At 51.2% G+C, this 24,072-nt stretch overlaps 1 protein-coding gene across 14 annotated transcripts; it reads right to left on the reverse strand.

Moving 5' to 3' along the window:
• Positions 1-1,567: 1,567 nt before the first annotated feature.
• Positions 1,568-17,315, reverse strand: Mag (myelin-associated glycoprotein). 14 transcript variants are annotated; one of them, XM_030242190.1, is made up of 14 exons: positions 17,212-17,293; positions 16,662-16,714; positions 15,217-15,272; positions 14,586-14,678; positions 14,284-14,356; positions 13,794-14,162; positions 11,369-11,665; positions 10,758-11,015; positions 9,299-9,559; positions 4,042-4,329; positions 3,456-3,552; positions 3,031-3,130; positions 2,745-2,789; positions 1,568-2,091 (listed from the first exon to the last, which is right to left on the reverse strand). In XM_030242190.1, exons 5-13 carry the CDS (start codon positions 14,327-14,329, stop codon positions 2,757-2,759), a joined length of 1,749 nt encoding a protein of 582 aa, XP_030098050.1. In that variant the 5' UTR covers positions 14,330-14,356; positions 14,586-14,678; positions 15,217-15,272; positions 16,662-16,714; positions 17,212-17,293; the 3' UTR covers positions 1,568-2,091; positions 2,745-2,756. The 14 variants fall into 14 exon arrangements, with proteins under 14 accessions (XP_030098050.1, XP_030098049.1, XP_017177496.1 ...); XM_030242189.1 differs by having other exon boundaries at positions 14,582-14,678; XM_017322007.1 differs by lacking the exon at positions 2,745-2,789.
• Positions 17,316-24,072: the final 6,757 nt, after the last annotated feature.

Raw genomic sequence — 24,072 nt, forward strand, 5'->3', positions numbered from 1 at the left:
GATGTGGGGATCTGGGGCTGCTTCAAACTGTTCGCAGCAGCTGGCTATGATTTGCCTCGTGCTCTCGCAAAGGTGTTGTTTGGCCAGCTGCAGATGGTTTCTACAGTTGTGTGGCGTTTGGAATTCTGAGAACTTTTCAGCGGGTATATAAATGAGAGAAAGCCCTGAGAGGTGAGGAGGGAATGGTTGTTGGTCACTTAGGTTGGTTGTGGTTTGTCAGTAGCCATGGTCAAAGAAGAAACTAAAGGAAAGAAATTAGAGTCAGGGATTTTTCTCATTCCTCTCTCTCTCTCTCTCTCTCTCTCTCTCTCTCTCTCTCTCTCTCTCTCTCTCTCTCTCTCTCTCTCTCTCCCCTCTATCCTTGTTTCTCTCCTGTCTAGTGTTAGGGAGTGAAATGGGAGTGGGGGTGGGGAGGATAAAGGGTGGGAAAAAGAACCCACAAAGTCTCGAAGACCAGCCACAATCCTTAGATGACAACTAGGCGGTAGACCAGGACAAGCCTTTCGCTTGCCAAGTGTGAGTTCAGGATCTTGCCCCAACGCAGAGCCCAGCAGAGGTAAAGGCAAAGCTGAGATCATTCCAGAAACAATGGAAGATTAACGTGGTGGTTAATCTTCATTGTCAGCTTGCCCAGGTTCAGAATCACCTAGGAGACACACTTCTAGGTAGAGCTATGCAGACCTACTTTGAATGTAAGCACCATGGTGTGAACTGTGGTCCTGGACCAAATAAAAAGAAAGTGAACTGGGTGGTAAGTAGCAGTCCTCCCTCCTTCCGGACTGCGGCTGCCATGGGAACAGTGTCTCATTGTCCCATGGCCATGCAGTCTCTGCAGTAATGGACCTCAAACCATGAGCCAAAAGACACCCCCTTTTTTCTTAAGTTGCTGGGGTGGTTTGAATGAAAGAATTACCCCACTGGGCTCATGTCCTTGGACACATGGTCTCTAACTGGTGATGCTCATGGTGGAGGTGTGAACCCCACTTCCTGTTCTCTCTGGCAAGTGGTCTCTCTCTCTCTCCCTCTCCCTCTCCCTCTCCCTCTCCCTCTCCCTCTCCCTCTCCCTCTCCCTCTCCCTCTCCCTCTCTCTCTCTCTCTCTCCTTCCTGTGCCTTCATGTCTATTGTCAAGTCTTTCCTGTCAGGATGAAGTCTATACTGGAATCATAAGCCAAAACACTGTCTTGGGTCTGGAGAGAGAGCTCAGTGGTTACTCATTGCTCTTCCAGAGGACACTGGTTCCATTCCCAGCTCCCACATCACAGCTCGAAACTGTCTGTAACTCCGGTTCTGGGAGATCTGATGGTCTCTTCTGGCTCTGCAGGCCCCAGGCGTGGTATATTTCTATGCATGCGTGCAAAGCACATATACACATAAGATGAAATAAATAAATCTTTAAAGACGGACAAATTAAACAAACAAACAAACCTTTCTATCCTACGTTGCTTATGCTTATGCGATTTTTCCACAGGAACAGAAAAGTAACTACAAAAGTGTCCAGTATTTTGTTGCAGCGATGAGAAAAGTATTACTAATACACCCCATTTCCTCCAAAGAATGGGTCTAGACTGGCATTTGTCATTAGGACATTTATTTCATGTCCCTTTTGTACAGGTCCTGGGGCCAGGTAAGGGACAGGAGACCAGGAAAGGGATAGCAATAAATAACATGGACAGACAGAGCACCCCTCTCAACAGCTGAGGTTAAAAGGAAGGGAGAGGGGAGCTCTAATGTAGGCAAGGAATGTTGGCAAGGAGGAACAGCTGGGAAGGAGGGGAGGCCAGGCCCCCAGGACCTCACTGTTTCCTGTCCTGCCCCTTCCCGCCCTCACCCCTACTACTCTCAAGAGAAAGGGAGCCCACAGCCAGTGGGGGCCAGCGAGGGTCTTGATGGGGGGTGAGCCACAGGGCCAGCCCCCAGCGTCCTCACTTGACTCGGATTTCTGCATACTCAGCCAGCTCCTCTGTCAGGGTGTAGCTGTCCTTGGTGGGTCGTTTTCCCAGGTCTGAGTGGGAATAACTGAGGTCCAGTTCTGGGGATTCCCCCCGAAGGCCCAGCAGCCTCCTCTCAGATCCCAGGCGCTGCTTCTCACTCTATGGAGAGGAGAAGACAACCCGTCAGCGTGGCTCTCTCTGACGGTCCCATGCAAAGGCTGGGCTGCTGGCACCTTTTTCTCAGGGGCCACCAGCTCAGGGAGTTCTACAGTCATCATGTCCTACTTGGGGGTGGGGGGAGGGGCTTTGCAAGTGCTGATGCCAGTAAAACCACTATCTCACTGCTCACCTTGATGTTTGCCCTAGGAATCCCAGGTTCCAAGAAGCACTCTTTGAGAAAATAACTTTAAGGGTGCATGACTGGACCCAGAACACCTCTCTAGATTAAATCTTGGTTGGACCACCCTTTTGGAAGCTTGCAAAGAGCCCCATTCAGTAAACCGTTCTCTCTTTGGATATGATAGGGCTTCTCTCAGTTGAGGGGATCCTGGTGGTGTGATTCCCCACTTCTCCAGCTCTCTACTCCTGACCCCCACCCCACTAGCATTTGGACACACAATAGGGCAGTGGCCACAGACAGAAAAAGGGGATCAGCGAAGGAACAGAAAAGACAAGGCCAGGGCTGCTGAGCAAGGCTGGGATTAACCAAAGAGTGCTGAGGACACATGACTGGAACACACACAAACATGCACACCAACCCCGAAGCCCAGCTAGGGCCCGGAGGCTGGCACACTGAGGCCCCCGGGACCTACCTCCTGGGGCTCTCAGTGACAATCCCGGGTAGAGACCTCTCTGGACTATTGAAGAAGGAAACGCAGTCACAGGCACAGGCAGGGAGGGCAGGGCTACCCAGGCCCCATTCCCTCAACCCTCCTGCATAACTTCAGCAAGGAGCCTCCTCCCCAAACTCTAGCCCCAGCCCAGCCCTACAAACACCCATGAGTCTGGCCTCCCTTTTGTCCCACCCCCACCCTTAGCAACCTTGCCATCCTGTCCTTCCCAAGCTAAGTGGGAGCCACAGGGGTGTGGCCCTCTCACCTCATACTTATCAGGTGCCCCAGAGATTCTGAATTCGGGGCTGTACAGGACATGAGGGTTGTCTCCCCCTGAGAAGCTGGAGCTCTCCGTGACATTCTTTCTGCAGGGAGGCATGAAACATCAGTTTTACTGGGGACTCCGGGCACCCTCTCCACACACACACACACACACACACACACACACACACACACGAAAGGCTTCCTCTCTTCCCTGCTTCCAGGGCTCCGGTGTTTATACCAGGTGGGAAACTTCAAGGAGCCTGGAGCATAGAACGTGGACATGTGTCCCCAGGGAGACATTCTCGTATGGCAACTGCCCTCCCTGCACATACAGATCTACCCCTGCTCCTCACCCCAGCCTTCCACATTCTCCTACCAGCCCACTTGGAGACTCCACGTCCCCAGATCAGCCTGGCGGGCACTCACTTTCTTCTCGTCTGGGTGATGTAGCACACAATGGCAATCAGGATGGCAAAGGCGACCACAGCACCCACAGGACCGATTTTGGCCCACATCAGTCGGTCTAAGGGTAGAGAACGAGACCAGGAGCCCTCAGGGATATTGGTAGGCATGAGGATGGCACAGGGAGTCAGAGCCCAAATTTTTAGGCAGCCTTGACTCATCAGTTACAAACAGAGAGTTTATTTATTTTCTCTCTCTCTCTCTTTTTTTTTTTTTTTTTTTTTTTTTTTTAGTGCTGGGGTTTGAACCCATGGCCTCCTAAGTACTAAGTAAATGATTCATCCCTGGGCCCTAGCCCCTCCCTGGGGGATTCTAGGCAGAGGCTCTACCACTGAGCCAATTCCAGTCTTCCTAAGTTTCCTGAACAGGCTTAGAACTCAGCCTCCCATGTAGCTGGGATGGCAAATCTAGATAACATCTTTCTCTCTTTTATCATCTACATAGCTGACCCATACTCAGTGGCTGGATCAGAAGCAAAAGTAGGGGTGTGGCGGATCCAAGAGGGTCCCCCTTCTTCCTGTGGCTCCCACCCCCAGATCACATCACTCACGTGCTCCCTGGAAAGGCAGCTCGAGGCTCTGGGTGCCATAGAGGTTCCTGGAGGTACAAATGACGCGGGGTGGGGCTTGGGCCTGACCCCGGATCGTGAGGATGCTGGTGAGCAGGAGGCCACTGCGCTCGGAGTACACAAACTCCCTCTCCGTCTCATTCACAGTCACGTTGCGGGAAGGCAGCTCAAAGGCCACAGAGGGTTCCGGGTTGGATTTTACCACACATAGACACTGCACGGTGTCTCTGGCCGCTGCACAGTGTGACTCCAGAAGGATTATGGGGGCAACTGCAAAATTAAGACCAAGGCTAAGAGTGAAGCTGGGCCTCCAGGACTCCTGGGTAGGGGCAAGGCCAGGTGGTGCGATAGCTCTATATGGGTCCTGGCCCAGGAACCTGGAACTCTCAACCACTTTGTAACCCTGCCCACTTTGTATTGTCAGACCGAATACAACCCTGCAGCAAAGCACTGGATGTGATAGTATGTATATGCCTTTAATCCCAGTACTGGTGAGGCAAGGCAGGTAGATCTCTGTGAGTTCAAGGCTAGCCTGGTATACTTAGAGAGTTCCAGGCTAGCCAGGGCTACATAGTAAGATCCTGTCTCAAACAGAGAAATCCATCAGCCTAAGCCAACATACTTATACTCTTACATACCACCAGGGCCTCTGGGCTTGAGGACAGTCATAGGGAGATTCAAGAGATAGACTTGAATTTAACATGGCGGGACCTCAGAAGGACACTCATTTCCCACTCTGTACCTAACAAGGATATCACAGCCCCCTTTGCACACAAGCTCTCCTAATAGACGCTTTACACGGGTCACTGTGACACCCAACATCCACCAATGTACCATCTGAATATTCTTTCTATTTTTTCTTTCTTTCTCCACTCCCTGCCCTGCCACCCCTTTTGGGTTTTGACATGAGCTTTCTCTGTGTAGCCCTGGCTGTCCTGGAACTCATGCTATGAACCAGGATGGCCTCGAACTCAGAAATCCACCTGCCTCTGCCTCCCAAGTGCTGGGATTAAAGGCGTGCACCACCACGCCCGGCGCAAGGATTCTTTCTTCTTTGGAATCCCAATCCATATTAGCTCAGGGACTTGGGATGTTCCTTGTGAGAGACTCTCCTGCCTCTGCTTTTGAGGTGAACCCAGCCTCCATATGGGACAAAATAGCTGTGTTTTCCCATCTGCACCATCTCTAACTTTGGTCATGGCCTCTGATCACAATGGTTGGAGTACTGTTTTCCAGAGGGACCAATGGGCTTTATCCATTTGACCCATCCAAGCTACAGCCTCCTTTGGCAAGTTCCTTCCTTCTCCCCTGGCCCTGATGATGCCCCCTCCTGGAGACCCCTTAATCTTGAGCCCCTTCTTCATTACCTCCAACCCCCCCTCCACCAAGCCTTGCACTCATAGCTTTGATTATACATGTCGTCTAAAATGGGTTTCTGTCCTTCTTTTCCCCAGAATAGATGTTACGCTAGAACACTGAGTGATGCTTTTGTTTGTTTGTTTTTGAGACAGAGTCTTGTTATATAACTCTGAATAGCCTGGAACTCTCTGTGGTTTTCTGTCTCCCAAGTGCTGGGGTTATAGGCTTGAGCCACCATGCTCAGCTAAATGATGCATTTGTGTGTTTGTGTGTGTGTGTGTGAGAGAGAGAGAGAGAGAGAGAGAGAGAGAGAGAGAGAGAGAGAGAGAGAGTTATGATATATGTGCAGTTCTGTACAGTTGTGCATGTATAGATGAATGCACATGTGGGTGTCAGAGAGTGACACTGGATGCATTTCTTTATCACTTTACACTTACATTTTGAGACTGTGTCTCTCGCTAACACTGAAGCTCACCACCAGCTGGCTGGCCAGCAGTCCCTGGAATCCTGTCTCTGCTCCCAGCACTAGGATTACAGGTGCATGTTTCTTTTAACATGGTGCATAGGATTTCAATTCAGGTCCTCCTGCTTGTACAGAATCACATAACCCACTGAGCCACCTCCCCAGCCTCTAAATTATGCTTTTAAGACTATGTTCTTTATCAGTCTTAAGCTATCCAACGCTTCTCTGCTGGTTCTAGACCAAAGCGCTGGTATTGAGTGAACTCTGACCTAAATCCACTCACGCAGGCAAAAGACCATCAGCTGGTTCACTCCACCCATTTTCAAGCCCAGAGGAGTGAGCCAGTAACAATGGTAGGCAGCAAGTCCCAGGAGCAGATAAGTGTGCACCGGAGCTGGGTAACTGGCTGGAGTCTCAGTGCACGTCTCTGCAAAGCCAAAGCAAATAGGTACCATGCATACACACTCTGCTCTCTGTAGGGGTGAGCAGTCAGCTCAGCCCAGAGGCCATGAGTAGCACCAAATCTGAACTAAAAAGACCATTCTAGAACATTTCTGAACCACTCCCACTCAGGACATCACAACCAACACACTGGTGACAAGTGTCCACTCCAGATGCTCGAGTGCTGGTACCCAGCCTGTGCTCGTACTTAGTATCTTTCCAACTTCCAGGAAGTTCCAGAAGAAGTATACAATCCCTTGATATAATTTCAAAGAATGGGGAGTTTGGGGGTGCCTGGCATTGGCATCCCAACTCTGCCATCTACTGGCAGAGTGTGGCCGGTGAGCCTTCAGGATGGAGACGGAAAGGTGGAGGGGAGACTTTGGGTTTGGGGTTTTGGGTTTTGGGAGTCAGAGTCCTGGGTACCCCAGTGTCATGGTGTTAATTTTCAACACTGTGGGAAGGAAGTCTCAGTGAGGGACTGCCTAGATTAGGCTGGCCATGCCAGAGTGGGATTTTTCTTAATTGAGTTAAGGAGGGAAGACCCATCCTGAATGTTAACAACACTAGTTCATACCCCCCCCACACACACACACACTGAATGAAAAGGGGAGAAAGCTGAGCTCGGCATTAGCCAATTAATCTCCAGGCTCTTGGCTGTGAATGTGATATGGCCAGCTCCAACAAGTTCCTGTCAACATGCTATCCCCAAAATGATGGGCTGTAGCCTGGAAAGATGAGTGAAATAAACATGCCTCCCTTAGGTTGTTTTCATGAGAGGATGGACACTATATCATCAACACCATAAACAAACAAACAAACAAACAAACAAACAAGACACTCAGGCTTGGCCCAGGCCACCATGTGGGGTTTATGCGACCCTGTAGATGGAACCCAGGCTTCATACATATTAGGTAAGCACTCCACCAACTGAGCAACCTTCCTGGTTCCTGGAGAAGGGAGAGGTGCTGCTAGCTCACAAGAAGCTAGGGGACTCTGGGCTGGAGAGATGGATCATCAGTTAAGGGTACTGACTGCTCTTCCAGAGCTCTTGAGTTAATTCCCAGCAACCACATGGTGGCTCATGACCTGCTATAATGTGATCCAATACCTTCTTCTGCCATGCAGGTGTATCTGCAGATAAAGCACTAATACATGAAAATAAATAAATCTTAAGAGGCTATGGGACTCCAAAGACAGGTATGAAATGCTTAGCATCCCAGATAAATATTTACCTCTGCATAGAGGAGGGAGCAGACAAATCTTTGGCTGCAGTGACAAACACCCATTTGAGTCCCAAAGAAAGGCTAATGGGACAAGACACAGATATCTAAGAATGCACAGGACATGTTCCTTTCGTCCTCACAGTCATCTTACTCTTGAGGAGGTTTTGTCATCTCCCTTTGCAGAAAAGGAACTGGGACTGGTCATGTTGCTCAGTGATAGAGCCCCTGCCTAGAATCCCCCAGTGAGGGGCTGAGGGCGTGGCTCAGTGGCAGAGCCCCTGCCTAGAATCCCCCAGTGAGGGGCTGAGGGCGTGGCTCAGTGGCAGAGCCCCTGCCTAGAATCCCCCAGTGAGGGGCTGGGGGCGTGGCTCAGTGGCAGAGCCCCTGCCTAGAATCCCCCAGTGAGGGGTTGGGGGCGTGGCTCAGTGGCAGAGCCCCTGCCTAGAATCCCCCAGTGAGGGGCTGGGGGCGTGGCTCAGTGGCAGAGCCCCTGCCTAGAATCCCCCAGTGAGGGGCTGGGGGCGTGGCTCAGTGGCAGAGCCCCTGCCTAGAATCCCCCAGTGAGGGGCTGGGGGCGTGGCTCAGTGGCAGAGCCCCTGCCTAGAATCCCCCAGTGAGGGGCTGGGGGCGTGGCTCAGTGGCAGAGCCCCTGCCTAGAATCCCCCAGTGAGGGGCTGGGGGCGTGGCTCAGTGGCAGAGCCCCTGCCTAGAATCCCCCAGTGAGGGGTTGGGGGCGTGGCTCAGTGGTAGAGCCCCTGCCTAGAATCACCCAGTGAGGGGCTGGGGGCGTGGCTCAGTGGTAGAGCCCCTGCCTAGAATCCCCCAGTGAGGGACTGGGGGGCGTGGCTCAGTGGTAGAGCCTCTCCCTGACACACATAAAGCCCTGAGTTCCGTTGGCAGCACTGTAAGAGGAACCGTTTAGAGGTCAGTGCTATATGCCAGACAAGGCCGAGAAGGAAACCTGGGAACTGGAAACAAGGAGATAGCACTTTTTGTTTGGAAATTCTTAGAAAGCACAAGAAGCAAAAAAAAAAAACAAAACAAAACTGGAACTTGGCTGCTACCACCTGCAGTGAACGCGGGAGTAGGTTTGGGTGAAGTAGTCGGCCACAGAGAGCTCAGGCCAGGTGCTAGTTGGCAGTGTATAGTTGCTTTTACTTCTAGGACGTTAGCTTATGTGTGTGTCAACATTCCTCTGACTGTGTGGTGTCTGCTAATAAGCTTGGCATCTCCTTGGTCCCATCCCCCACCCCGCAGGAGCACACCGCAACAGCTCAGTGTATGAGCTCAGGGTGATCGACTCTAGGCTGTGCAGAGCAGAGCCACACTACCTGGGTTTGATTCTTAAAACCTGCTACTCTTTAGCCGTGTGACCTCAGGCAAGTGTCCTAATTTCTCTGGGCCTCAGTTTGTTTCTTTCTCTGTAACAAGGGTACTGATGGAACGAAGATGGAATGGGTCCCTGCATATAGCACATCCAACCACATCTGGTACCTAGCAATGCTCTCCAAGGGACAAGTACCAGAGTTCCCTTCTTAAATCTGTAAAAGAGCAGTAACCACAGGATTCTGAACTCCTTTGGTCAAAGCTCCTTTCAATCCCACAACACCGAAACACAGTATCCTCGATGGGAGATTCATATTCTTAGCATGGATTCAGCTCCCCTCCTCTTCCCCATCCTCATCAGCCACAGACAAAGCTGACCCTGGCTGGAACACATGGGTAGAAGCGGAGGGGGAGGGGCACTCACACTCCACAGACAGGTTGAAGGCAGTGGCTCTCTGGCCATACTGGTTCTCAGCCACACACCAGTATTCCCCATCATCCTCGGGGGTCACTGCAGGGAGTTCCAGCTGCAGCTGACTCTCATAGATGACCGTGGCTAGGATCTGCTTCTCCTTGAAGATGGTAAGGATGGGGTCCGGGTTGCTCTGTGTGGAACACAGGATAGAGACAGTCTCCCCCTCTACGGCCACCACCGTCCCATTCACTGTGGGCTTCCAAGGTGCATCTGCGGGGAGACGAAATATCATAACCTGTGGCTGGAGAGATGGCTCAGCGGTTAAGAGCACTGGCTGTTCTTCCAGAGGACTGGGGTTCAATTCTCAGCACCCACGTGGCAGCTCATGATTGTAAATCCAAGATCTGGCACCCTCATACAGATACACATGCAGGCAAAACACCAATGCACGTAAATAAAAACAAATGAATTATTTAAAAGAAAAAGAGGCACTCACAAGTCTTAAGAATAATCAGAACCCATGGGACCTGCTGATTTGCTGGTCAACCACCCCACCACCACCAAATGTGACCCCGACAATCCCACCCCGTCCTGGTTGTCTTATTTATGTGAATTGCCACCCTATCTTTTTTTCCTTTTTAATGCTGTTTGTTTATTTGTTCATTTTCTTTTGGGACAGGTTCTTGCCATGTAGCCCTGGCTGCTCTTTTATTTTATTATATAGTCCAGACTGGCCTTGAACTCATGGCAAATAATTCTCCTGCCTTAACCTCCTGAATGTTGGAATTATGTGTGTGGTCTAGGAACTTGTCTTTGGATGCTGGCGCTACCCCATCCTAGTTATGCAGACCCTGTGTCTTAACGCTGGAATCATTTTTTTTCCATCTTGAAAATGGGCTTAATAACTCCAGCCTCATAGAATAGGGTTGATCATTCAACATGGGACAAGACCCTGCCCAGTGACAAGAGCTATTCTAGCTGAGCAAGTCCCTTTTGGGAGAGATGCTGTGCAAGGAAATAAAATACATTTTCAGCCAGAGATTTGTGCTATGGAAAAAACCCAAAATCTTAGGGAGGAGGAATCGGGTGGTCATGGTTCTAAGAAGGATGGTGAGGGAAGGCTTCTGGGAGCTGAGCAGGAGGCGTAGAGGAAGCCAGTCAGGGAGAGCTGAGTGAACACTGGCTGCGACTGTCTTTTTTGGGCACTGTGCCTCGATACATATTTGTGAATGAATGAATGAATGAATGAATACATGCATGAATGGCTTGTGTTAGATTTTCAGTTAAGGGTCGTGCTCTGATAGCATCTTTCTCCTATTACAGCCAGGTCCTCGCAATGAGGCTGATTGATGCCTGGGGTGTCCTCAGCTCTTCCATTAAACTACCACTGCAAAATGCAAGTAAGTTCCTATAGTTTAAGGTTAGTAGTTCCTCCAGGAGTGTATGGATGCCCCAGGTGGAGACTCACACATGACACTCAGCTCCACCGTGCGGTTGTCCTGGCCATAGGCGTTCTCTGCTAGGCAAGCATAGACGCCGTCCTCTCCTGGGGTCACCTCCTCCAGATCCAGGTACAGGCTCTTGGCAACTGCCTCCCTCAACACCATCCCATCCCGCATCCAAGTCAGCAGCGGCGGCGGGTTGCTGTCAGCCCCACAGAGCAGGCTGACATGGGAGCCCTCAATGGCCTCCACAGAGGAATTCATCTCCACAATCACTGGGGGGTCTGAGGCCCGGGATAAGGCGAAGGGTCAGCCGGCTGATTAATGGGTGCATCAAATCCTGGACTGCGCCAGAAGCCCAGGCCCCGCCCCACGTCCCACCTTCCAGGCCCCCTTCCCTGGGTCCTACCGCTCCAGGACCCACCCACCAGACCTAATTTAACTCAACCAGCGTAGACCCCGCCCCAAGCCCCTCCCTCTAGGTACCCCCCCCCCCATCTTCCGAACGGGGTCCTGTTCCAGAGTCCCGCCCCCAAGTCCTAGCCATCCAAGCCCCGCCCACAGTCTCCCTGTCCTACCACTCCTTGTCCCGTCTCTTCCAGTCCCCGCCCCTGTCCCAACCCGCACCCAGGCTCACACTTGACGTCCAAACTGGCGTAACCCTCGAACTGCAAGGTGGTGTTGGGGAAGGCAGCCTGACAGCCCAGACGGTGGCCGTTGGCCTCTCTAGTAGGCACGAAGTGTAGCAGCGACACCTGCACCCAGGTGCCTTCATCCTCACGCAGCCGACCCAGCACAGTGGGCTCTCCCAGCCCCTCGTGGCCCAGCCAGCTCAGCTCTGGCCGCAGCTCTGGGCAGTTGTCCGGCACCATACAACTGACCTCCACTTCCGTTCCTGCCACCACTTCCGGGGGAACCACAATGTTGGGGGTGTCTGTGTAGGAGGAGGAGAAAAAGAAGGGTTCTAGGAGCAGTCTCAGGCTGTCGTCTGGCCCACCTGTCCGGCTCCACTCCTGGGACTTTATCCCTCTGAATGCCCAGTGCACCGCATCAGCTACACCCTTTCCAGGTGTTGGTCACGGCCCCCCAACACACACACACACACACACACACACACACACACACACACACACACACACTCACATCCCCCCCCCCCCAAGCACTTCACACAGCCTATCAGGATGCTTCTGTGGCACATGGACCTTCTATTTCACTTAAGTTCCTCTGTGGTCCCTGTATATATCCCCAACCTGGGAGGGCCACTGTGTTGGGGAGGAGGGACAGTTGTCAGGGTGTGACGTATATGTATAGGTATGTGATACTGTCCTGTTTGATTTTGTATCAACCTGTCATGTGGGAAGACTGAAACTCAATTGGGAAAATGGCTCTATCAGATTGGCCCGAGTGGTAAGTCTGCGGAGCATTTTCTTGACTGATGATTGATGCAGAAGGATTTAGCCATTGTGGGGCATGTGGTCCTGGGAGGTATAAAAAAAGTTGTTGAATGTGAGGTTGAGGAGTGAGCCAGGAAGCCGCATCCCTCTGTGGTTTCTACATCAGTTCCTGCCCCGGGTTCATGCCTTGAGCCTCTGTCCCAGCCCTAAGTGATGGACTCTGACCTGAGCCTTAACTGAACTATCCCCTGTCCTGCCCTGTTGCTTTCGGTTACTGTGTTTACCGCAGCTATAGAAAGCAAGCTAAGCCGGGTATGGTATAGGGGTGGGGAGCTGCATGTTTTCTGTGGGTGCACATGTGTGGTTTGGGGGTGTGCTCCATTACACTCTGGTGTGCTGGGCATGAGGTGTGTGATGTGGTCTCTTTCCACGGCAGGGCTGGAGTGTGCGTATTCACAAAGACCAAACGCTGCTGGGAAACTTAATCTAAGGTCTCTAATTAGGGATGCCTCTCAGAAATCAGGCACTGAGAGTCCCTGAGGCCGGGCAGGGACCTCTATTTTAACTGCCAAACCTGGCCACAGCTATCTGTCTCCCCTCCCCCCATTCCTCCCCCTAACCCACTTTGATGATCAATTCTTGGACCTGATACATCCTTATCCCTCTGGTTACTCTTTATTTTGAGGGTCTTATTAAGTTCTTAGAGCTGGCCTCTAACTAACTCAGTATCCCAGATAGGCTTGTAGTCCTCCTGCTTCAGTCTTCCAAGTGGCTGGGAATAAGGCCTACACCATCAGGCCCTGTCTTTTTATTTCTCTTCTTTCTCTTTGTCTGTCTGTCTGTCTGTCTGTCTGTCTGTCTGTCTGTCTGTCTGCCTTTCTTTGTTTCTTCCCTCTTTTCTTTTTCTTTCTTTCTTTCTTTTTACATTTGTGCGTGTGTGTGTGTGAGCACACACATATATGTGTGTGTATGTGCATGTCCTGTGGAGGTCAGAGGACAACCTGCAGGAGTTGGTTCTCCCACCATTTCTACCACGTGAGTTCCACTTATCAGATCTGGGTTGTCAGACTTGGGGACAAGCACCGTTACCCACTGCGCCATTTTAGTGATACCCCCCCTACCCCCCCCCCGTCTTATTAGGAATACAACCATGCAAGGCAAGTGCATGAACTCAGCTGTTAGCCCCAAATTTCCAGTGTTGGTTTCTACTGCAAACAGTGTGCCTGCACAGGAGGGGTCCTGCCTCTACCAGCCAGAACTCAGATCTGGTGTTGCAAACAGCTCCCAGCCTTAAAGCCATTTACCTGCTGGCTGTGCATGGGAAACAAAGGGCCAGAAAACTTAATCAAGGTACCCAAAGTCACCCATCTAAAGCAGGCATCGAGAAGCCTCATTCCTGACCCCAGCCCTCCGTCTTTAGCTCTAGATGACTCTAGAATAATAAGGGTGATCTCAGAGGGCAGCCGGACCACTTAGGGCCCACTTTGTTTATATCTGTCATTCATATGGCCCACGTGGGCACTGGGGTTTGCACCCAGCTAAATTGTCCATTTCTGGGTCTGTCATTCAGAGCTGGTGGCCCAGGTGCTGAGGACACCCATCAGACCCTCCCTCTCAGCACTGCTGTAGCTCTTTGGAGCCCACCCAACCCTGAGGGACCCGACTCACTGACGATGTCCAGGACGCTGTGCTCCGAGAAGGTGTACTGGTTGTAGCCACCCAGGTCGCCTCGGAAATAGTATTTGCCTCCCAGCTCGGGGCTCAGTGTGCTGAGAAGCAGGGTACAGTTTCGTAGGCCCAGGTCTCCCAATAGGCGGCTGCGGCCCTGGAAACTCTCATGGACCACTTGTGTGCGGGACTTGAAGACCACCGGTGGGTAGTTCTTGGGGTAGGGACTATTGAAATACCAGACGCCATGTACCACAGCCGGTCTGAGCTCATCGGGGAAGTCGAAACGGCAGGGAATGGAGACACACGTGCCCTCGAAGGCTGAGATGGTCGAGGGCATCCAGGCACCCCAGTGGCCCCCTCGAGAAGCTGTAGATGGGCAGGAGCACAGAAGCTGAGGGACAGAGCCCACCCCATCATCTCCAACAGTTCCCATCGTGGGCCACTGGCCTGGAATGTTGGGGCTGGGACACGTCTCCCCAGCCATTACCTGAAATCATTATCCAAAACAGCGGCAGGGTGGCGAGGAATATCATCTTGTTTAGCAAGTGATTGAGCTAGGGCTGCAGAGGGACAAGAGCAGGCTTTTAGAAGACCACAGGAGTTGCACCGGGGGTGGGGGGGGTGGGGGGGGGGAGGAGAGATTGTTCAGTGGTTAAGAGCACTGACTGCTCTTCTAGTGGTCCTGAGTTCAATTCCCAACAACCACATGGTGGCTTACAACCATCTGTAATGAGATCCGATGCCCTCTTCTGGTGTGTGTCAGAAGACAGCTGCAGTGTACTCACATACATGAAATAAATAAAATCTTTAGAAGACCGCAGGAGGTGGAGGACACTGGGCCAAGGTTAGCTGCTGTCATTTATAAATGTCATCCTTCTCATTCTGCAATGAGCCCCACATTCCATCAGTCAGAGCTGGGTGCTACAAGCCAGGCACAGCCCCCAGGCTTGAAACCAGAAGTTAAATAAACTTCTCCAAGTCACCCAGCCCAAACACGGGCCCGGACACCTCATCCCTGACCCCAGATCTCCCCTGCCTGTAACTGCAGAGATCTTTAGAGTAATAGATGTCACCGTTCTTCAGCTAGGTGGTTTAGGGATGTTTGCCTTGTGTCTGTCATTCTTGTGTCTCAAGTGGGCACTGGGGTTACAACTCTGATGTCATTGAGGTAGGTGAGCTTGACTGTGTGCCTCTAAAGTCCAGAGGGTGCATAGCTTGCCTAAGGTCAAATAGCTGGTCTACAGACTTAGCAGCCAAGCTGTGCTGTCGCTGCATGGTTGGGGCAGGTTAGTAGTGATCTAAGTAAGCATTCCTGCTTCTCCGTCCCTCAGAGAGTGCTAGGCAAAGGCAGAAGCAGCTCTCCTCCTGAGATAAGAATCGGTTAGTTGGATAAGGAAAGCAGTGGTATCTCACCACTCACCTTAGTCTCCCTGAGTTGGGGATGTCTCCTGATTCCACTTGAAGTGGCCTTTCAACCTAGAACATAAGTCAGTCAGGGGTTATGGGGTGAAAGCCCACCACCCTGCTCTTCCATGTATACTATGGGCGGTGTCCGTGTTGTAAGGGCATCCCCACAGTCTCTGGTACCCGTGGATACCCAGGATGCTCCCACACAGCTTCAAAGATACTGTACCACCACAACACCCCACGCCCCAGCTGGGGCGTGGGAGTGCCATGGGGAAGGAAGGGAATGGTAGCTCTAAGATGAGGGGAACAGAAAGTGGTGAGTCCATGAGCAGATGAGGCCTGGGGGTGGCAGGCAGGCAAGGACCCAGCCCCATCAATGACTGGGTTTCACAACATCAGCATTCCCAGCATGCCGTGTGAATTCCTGCCGCCCTCTCCCACCCGCAGCAGGCTCAGGGTGTCCCCACCCTCACCAGAGGCCAGTAGCCAATACAAAAGAGCCCTGTTCCTTTGGGGGTGTGGGTGCCCCATCCTAGAGACCTCCTAGGGGTAGGTGGAGTGTGAGTGAGATTGGTTGCTCCTGACTGGGGTCTGCAAGGGGCCAGGAGAAGCCAGAGGCGATGGCCCCTTGGCCCCCGCTGCCCTGTGGGTCGATCTGGACTAGAGCCAGGATTTTGAAGTAGCTGCTTTTCCCGGCCTTGGCTGCCCTCTTCCCACAGATGCAGACGCATGCCCAGAAACATGCAAACGCTAGTAGGAAATGTGACAGCCAGCAAGAGCAGACTTACAGAACAGAGATTTGGAGACCCATGAGGACACACCCCTACCCTGAGACCCCTGTGTCTACAGAGAAGCATCCTGGTTCAGGCCATGCGGAGACCACCTGACTGTCCTCAGTCTTGGACATGCACACCTGGGTAGTCATGGCTCTGGATTTCCTGCTCGCAAGTGTGCAAGTCACAAGAACCTGCGCACACAGAGAGCTCTACCCAGACACATCTGTGGGCACAGGGCAGCTGTGGGCCTAGCATCTGTGACTGGAAGCAACGGGAGATACCCAGAGGTAAGGACCAATCAACTCAGCACAAGCAGATGGGTGATACAGTCATGCACAGGGTGCATTCTCCTCTGGGGCAAATTCTGATCTTGCGATGTGGGCCTAAGCAATCTCAGCTAGGACAACGGGAAAAAAAGCCCTCTAAAGAGCCACAAGGCAATTATCTGCAAGACAAACAGATCCCACATCCATCATGTTAGCTTTCCATTGGAGAATCCGGGAGCAGTGACTGCATACTTGTCGCCCCCAAACTTGGGAAGGGAGGGAAGGAGGATCAAGAGTTCAAAATCAGCCTTGGTTACATTAACAAGTTGGAGGTTAGTCTGAGCTATGAGTGGCCCTACTTCAACAAACACAAACAAATCCAACGAAGGGGTGGAGATAGGGAAAAACACACCTACCAAGTCTCTTCAGGGAACTGCAATGAGGAGCTGAGGAACGCTAACACAGAAGGCTGCACAGGGGAGGAGGACACACACACTGTCACCCTCACTGTGTGCCCAGGTGTTCACAGCCTGCTGGCCTCATCCACATCCATGTGGTGGATCCCCGTGTCCGATGGCTCTGTACCACCCCTTCTCCCCCAATCCAGATCACTGTTCCATCTCTCCCAATTTTGCAAACCCCAGGGGAGCTGGCCTTGCAGAAGTTCCCACCATTGATGAGGTAGGTCCAGGAATGAGGTCCCCTTGTCCTTTCTTTCTGTCACTTCTCAAGGCCTCATTGCTATCTCTGATTCCCCCCCCCCCCCACTGCCTCCACTAAGATCTTTGGTTGGTTTGGAAGCCCATTCCAAAGCAATACCCTGCCCTGTTCGAAGCAAGTGGCCCTCCGGTTCACGGTGGCCCTCCTCTGCTTGCTGGCATACCTGGCCTTGCACATGCCCTGATGTCCAGCGCCCCCGACCCCCTGGGGGTCTTTCACCCTAGCCCTCTCTGCCTCAGTACTCACTTGGACGATCTGACTTCTGCACCTTCTGCTCGGCTGGCCGGGCTTACAGTCCCTTGGGCTCCCAGGGTCTAGGCCCCCACTTGCCAGCCCCTCCTCTGCCCCCTGGGTGCCAGGGGCCGCCTGCCTCCAGGGCCCAGCTCCTCCCTGCCCCCGGGGGAGGGGGGCACAAAGGGGCCCTTGTCACCATCGGGCTAGGGCTGGGACTGGGCAGCTTGATTCCTGGGTCCTACTAGCTCCTTCCTAGAAAAGATGGGGGTCTGCCTTGCTCCTCCCTTCCTCCATTAATATACACCCCAATTTGGGAGTTGAGGAGGGAGGAGTGGCCTCATCTTTCTGAAAGCTCCAGGCTAAAAGGTGGAACCTGTTGTCTTGGAGGAATTAATTGGTGGCAACACTGTGACCTTGGTCCCAAGAGATAGGTAGAGACTGGTTGTCAGGAAGAGGAAACACACCCTCTCCTAGTTCTGCTCCAAAGTCACCTCCACCTTGCTGAGAATCACTGCCCCCCCCCCCAAATGCTTTCCTTCCTGGTCTGTTTTCTCTTTAACACTTCTTGTCCTCTGAGATGACATTAGCTGCTGTCTCCTTGAGATCACGACCTTCCCTTGGTAAGGACAGGGACGCTGTCTATTGTTCTGAGTCTGTCTCCACCTGTTAAGCAGAAAATAAGTGCTCATGTCTATTCTTCTAATGCCCTGTGGCACCTTGGCACTCAGAGATGTCATTCTTAACTCTCATTCCTGGAAAGCTGTCCTCACACCATCCTGCCGACCCCAGCCTGCTCTTCCAGAAGCATAGCACTTAACACTGGAGCCAGCGGTTCCCCCTCTTTTAAAAAAAATACATTTATTGATTTACTTCTTTTAGATTTATTTGTGCTATGTGTATGGGTGTTTTGCCTGCATGCTTGTCTGTGCACCACTTTCGGATGCTCATGGAGGCCAGACAAGGGCATCAGATCCCCTGGATCTGGAGTTACAGAGGGTTGTGAGCCACCATGTAAGTGCTGGGACTTGAACCCAGGTCCTGTGAGAGAGCAGTCAGTGCTTTTACTTACTGAGCCATCTCTCCAGCTCCTTCTTTTTTTCTCATTTGCCCTCTCCCTTCCTTCCTTCCTTCCTTCCTTCCTTCCTTCCTTCCTTCCTTCCTTCCTTCCTTCCTTCTTTCCTTCCTTCCTTCCTTCCTCCCTTCCTCTCTCTCTCCTCTTCCTCTCCCTCTCTCTGTCTCTCTCTGTCTCTGTCTCTCTCTCCCCCCTCTCCCTCTCTTCCTCTCCCTCTCTTCCTCTCCCTCTCTCTGTCTCTCTGTCTCTCTCTCTCTCTCTCTCTTCCTCTCCCTCTCTCTGTCTCTCTGTCTCTCTCTGTCTCTCTCTTTCTGTCTATGTGTGACTTTGCAAATGTACCTTAGTTCTTTTCTTTCACCTTGAACGTCCCAGGGATCTAACTCAGTCATCAGGCTTGGCATTGATACTGTTACTCACTGAGCCATCTTGCTGGCCCACTCCATGCCCCCTCCCCTCTTTTTAATTTGTTCTGTGACTCTCTTCAGACTGACCTCCAGCTCACTATGCAGCTCAGGCTAGCCTTGACTACAGCATGCCTAAGTCTCCAAAGGGCTAATATTATAGATGCGTGCCACCACGTGTGGTCCCTGCCCTTCCATTTAGAAACAGTCCTTTCTTTCTATAGAACTCAACATGACTGAAGCTGGCCACCCTGCTCTTGGGGATCCTGTCTTGTCCCTGCCTAATATTACATCTAGCTTGGAGCTCTGAGAGAGTGCTTCCCACAGAAGCCTGCCTAGGTATTTGCTTGGGATCTTTAAAGCTAGGTTTTGTGTGCACGGGGCCACGGTGGTTTTCTGAGCTGAGTGAGGACTCTCTGGGTGGAATCCAGGCACGGGCTTTGCAAGGTGGACAGGGTGTTTGTTAGAGGTGAAACTGAGCAGTTTCATGGCCCTGCAGAGGCCAAAGCAGAGGTTGGGGGTCGGGGAGTCTTTTATTCCAGGAGTGAGGGCAGGGAAATCCCTTAGACCGGGGAGTGGATCAGGCGTCAGGAAGACTGGGGCTGGGGAGCAGTGACACCCCCCACCTCAGGCTTCATGATGTCAGACTCTGCCCGTGCCTTTCCCAGTCTGAGACAATGGTCCATTGAAAGTGGGGTGGGGCTTGAAAGCCTGGGTTCCGGAGAAGAGAGGGACCTGGTGCCTGGACTTTGAGGGTGAATAGGAAGATTCTGAGGTGCCCTGTGCCACAGATGTCCAACCACACCAGTCTCACTGAGCTGGTGTTCCTGGTGTGGAGTGGGTACTGTGTCAGTTCCAGGTATGAACTAGAGGCAGTCCCTGGAGAGGGGAAACAGGGGCAGGTGAGTCCCACTGAGAGTCTGTGGCTGAGCCAGGGGATTAGGAGGAGCCTATCCATAAGGGAGGGTCAGATGGACTGAGAGCCAGAGGGGAGCTGGGTAAGAGGGGCTACCTGTTACACAAATCAGCTGATGCCTTCAAGAAAGTAGGTATTTGATCTGCAAGGGCTGCGGGCTGAGGGCTGGGGACAAATGTCCAAACTAGAATGTATTACATCACATCCTTTCAGGCTTCAATTTCAATTTCAGAATCAAGTAGCAGCAGGGTTACTTCCTTCTGTGCTTCGAGGAGAGGATCTACTCCCGCCCCTCCCCCAGCCCCCCTCAACCTTGGACTTGGACTTTGAATATTTGCCCTTTGTTCTAACCGGATCTGCTTTTGTTCCAATCTCCCCATTTTACCAAGACATCAACCATATTGGATTAGGACCCATTACAAGGATTTCATTAAAACTGTTAGCCTCAGTAAAGACTTACCACCAAAGCCAGGCATGGAGGCACACCCCTGTAATCCCAGCACTCCGGAGGTGGAGGCAGGAGGATCACATCAAGGTCATCTTCTTCTACATTGGACCTGTCTAACCCCCCACTCCCTCAAAAAAGATCCCATCTGTAACTAAGGTACAGTCTGGGCTTTAAGACATCCGTATATAAATGTGGTCATAGAAATTTTGTATAGTGTAATGATTTTTGCTCGTTAGCCAAATTTTATCCAAAATAGCATTCAAACTAGAGCAAGCATCTCCAGATAATATGGTCCTGTTAGTCACTTTATCCCTTAACCCCATCTTGGGCCAGGGCCTGGGTCTTGGCCAGCCCAGAGTTGCTGTGCTCATGAAATCAGGACTGGCTCTTTCATGTCAAGCTCACCACAGTGTGGTCCTCAGGTCAGCAGCAGCAGCAGCAGCAGCAGCAGCAGCAGCAGCAGCAGCACTTTGTCTTAGAGCAAGTTCAAAGGATTACAGCTCATTTGGTAGAATGCTTCCCTAGTATGCATAAAATCCAGTGAGAGTTCAGCCTTGGCTAAGAGAGACCTTGTCTCAGAAAAAAAGAGGCAAGGAATCGAGGGAGAGATTAAGAATGGTGTGTGTGTGTGTGTGTGTGTGTGTGTGTGTGTGTGTGTAGTGCTTAAGAGCCTGTAACACTCTTCCACAGAATTCCAGTTCAGTTCCCAGTGCCCACGTTAGCTATTCAGTTCACAGCCTCCTGTAGCTCCAGCTCCAGAGAACGCAGTGCCGCCTTCTGCTCTCTGAAGGCGCCTTCACACATGCTGCAGATACTCATACAAATACACATGGGAACGAAAATGAAAAAGAAACCCTATAAAACAAAATAAAGCAAGCCGAACATGGCAGCGCAAGCCTTTAACTTCAGTAGTCAATATGTACAGGCAGGAGGATCAATATAAATTGGAAGCCAACCTGGTGTACATAGTGAGTTCCAGGCTAGCCAGGAATACAGACTGAGACCTTTTCTCAAAACCAACAACTTCTATGCCTCGCCCATCTACTGAGTGGGAAGCGCTGGGCTGGGGCTCAGCAGTAAACATTTGAATAGGTTTGTATAAGATCCACCCTTGATACACACCAAAGTTGTTGTTTTGGTTTTGTTAGTTTCAAGACATGGTTTCTCTGTGTAGAACTGGCAGGCCTAGAACTCACTCTGAAGACCATGCTGGCCTGGAACTCTGAGACATGCCTGCCTCTGGCTCTTCAATGCTTGGATCAATGATGTGCACCACCAATACCCTGGCTTGAACACTAAAACTGTAATCCCTCTGCTTCATATCCTCAGTTCTAGGACCTCCTGGAAAACAGTGCCCAAAAGAAAGAGGAATTTCCATAGGTATTGAGTGTAATCAGTAATACTATATAGTGGTCACTACGGCCGATGTACCAGAATACCCCTGATGACAGCTAACCGGAGGAAGGGTATGTTTTAGCTTATGGTCTCAGAGGTTCCTGTGAATAGTTGGTTGCCACCATCAATCTCAGAAGACCAGAAACCTTCAAAGACAGGCTTCCACTGACCTATTTCCTTTTACTTTCTCTTCTCTTCTCTTCTCTTCTCTTCTCTTCTCTTCTCTTCTCTTCTCTTCTCTTCTCTTCTTTTCTCTTCTTTCCCTTTTATTTTTGAGACAGTGAGGAAGAGGGTTTATTATACATAAGTTAAACTCGGCCACAAGTGAGAACAGAACGACTCCAGAATGCCGCAGTGCAGGGCAGAGGGCCAGCAGGACTGCTTTGGTTGTGAGGAAGGCAGTCAGTCTCTCGGGTGGTCTCATAAAGGACAGTGATGACGTCTCAGATGCACTGAGACTTATTACCGACAGTAGCAGAGGGTCCAACAACCTGAAGCAGCCCTTGGCCTTCAGATTCCTGGTCTTAACATCCCTTATGCCTGCTCCTCCAGCCTTTGCAGGTGCACAAGCTAATCTCCCTCGGCCTTATCTTTCTTCTCCTGGGCTTCAGTCTGTACATTTCCTTCTTCCTACACTATGCCCTCTTGGCAGAGGAGTTTCAAAGGAGATGGCTTCAGACACCCTGGAGCTGGAGTTAGAGGTGGCTGTGAGCTGCCTGACCTGGATGCTGGAAGCCTGACTCCAGACCCTGGAAGAACAGTACAGGCTCTTCACTGCCAGGTCATTTCTCCAGCCCCCTAATCTACTAGCAAGTTCCAGGACAGCTGGGGCTACAGTGAAACTATTTTCAAAACAAAATAAGGAGTGAGAGAGACCTTACCCCTCCCTCCCTTGTCTGTACTGATTGTTCACATTTGGGGGCATTTTGTCAGTTTTCAAAACAAATCTACACCACTCTTCTCCTTGACTGAGTTCAACAGGCAGAAGCACCCACCAGTGCTGTGGAGAGCCAAGCTGACCATAGCAGGGTCTTCTCCATGCCCCTCTGACTTCATTCAGGACCCCCCTAACTTGCTTCTGGCCCTTGTCTCCTACAACTCCCAGGCTGCTTGAGTCTTAAGAAAAAGGACCTTCCAGTGGGTTGAGCAAACTGCGAATCTAGGTATTATGGCGACCGAATTCACCCAAGGGTGACTGGCTTCTCTGAATCACCTTCATTCTGAAATACTCAAGTCATATCCTAAAACTGTAGGTGAGGGGAGAGGGACTTCTGAAGAGTGTGAAAGTGCAAGCCAAGGAGCAAAGCAAGAAAGGGGGTGGAGCAAGTCAGGGGGCGGAGCAAGTCAGGGGCGGAGCAAGCCTGGGGGCAGAGCAAGATAGTGGGTGGAGCAAGTCAGGGGTGGAGCAGGCAGGGGCAGAGCAAGCCAGGGAGCTGAACTCTTCATGAGCTCCAGTTATTTTTCAGAACATGGGTTGTGCTATGTGTGTGTGTCTTCGCATATAATCAGGGGCTATGACCTCATTGTTGTTGTTGGGGGAGGGTTTGCTTCTGCCATAATGTGTATGCTCCTTGTCTCTGGACTCAACCCTAACAGCCTTAGCCTTATGATCAGCACCTCTGGTTTGACAGTGCCCAATCAAGCCCATGTTTGTTCCATTAAACAAAGCCACCAAGAGAAACCAGGGTGTCCTTGAAACCAAGTTTCAAGGTTGTAAAAGAGTAGGCAAAGGTGGGGTGTCTTTGTTCTTTTCAGCTTCCTCTGATGACCAGCCTCTGATGTAAAAGGATGTGGTGGGGAGGTAGTTGCTGGCTTCTAGTTTGGTTAAGTTGGTCCCAAAGATAGACTTTTTGAATTCTAGTTGTTCTGAGGCAGGAGGATTGCAGCAAGTTTTGAAAAGCCAGCCTGGGATACATATAGAGGGAGACCCTTTCTCAAACACAAACCAGGGATAAAGATATAGGGATAGAGATGGTAGAGCGGTTGCTAGAAATCAAGAGGCCCTGGGTGTGTGTCGAGGCACTGCACGAAAGCTAGCTGATAATCCCGGAACTCAAGAGGTAGAGGCAGAAAGATAGAAGTTTAAGGTCATCATTGGCTACTTAGGGAGTCCAAGACCAGGTTAGATTACACAAGACCCTGCCTACAATAAATAAATAGATAGATAGATAAATAAATAAATAAATCTCTCTCTCCTTGCTTAGGGTGTATGTCAGTTGTGTAAGTATCTGGCTGTTCTATGTGAGGCCTGCGTTTGATTATCAGTCCTCGGGGGACAGAAGAGCACTTGATAGAAGAACTCCTTAATGTCATTGCTACTGGTTTGAACTACAGTACCTGGCTTAGTTGCTAATATTTAAAGTACTAGTATATCTCACAAACAGGCTTTCCAGACTGTCGTGACAAAATTAGAAGTCCTTCTTTGCTTGCATCTGGACATGGTGGCCAGCTCCCAGTTGTCATGTATTTAGACTAATATATCCCTTCCAGGATCCAACAGAGGCCAAGTTACCAATGTCCTTTTTTATCATTAGGGCTGTTGAAATTGTACAAGCTGGGACGATAGCGAATTGTGTATCTGTGTCCCTATTAAACGTAGAGCAATCAGGCTGAAAGAAAGCTCGGTGCATAAAGTACTTGC

Source organism: Mus musculus, chromosome 7 (genome assembly GCF_000001635.26).
Source record: "Mus musculus strain C57BL/6J chromosome 7, GRCm38.p6 C57BL/6J".
Lineage (NCBI taxonomy): Eukaryota > Metazoa > Chordata > Mammalia > Rodentia > Muridae > Mus > Mus musculus.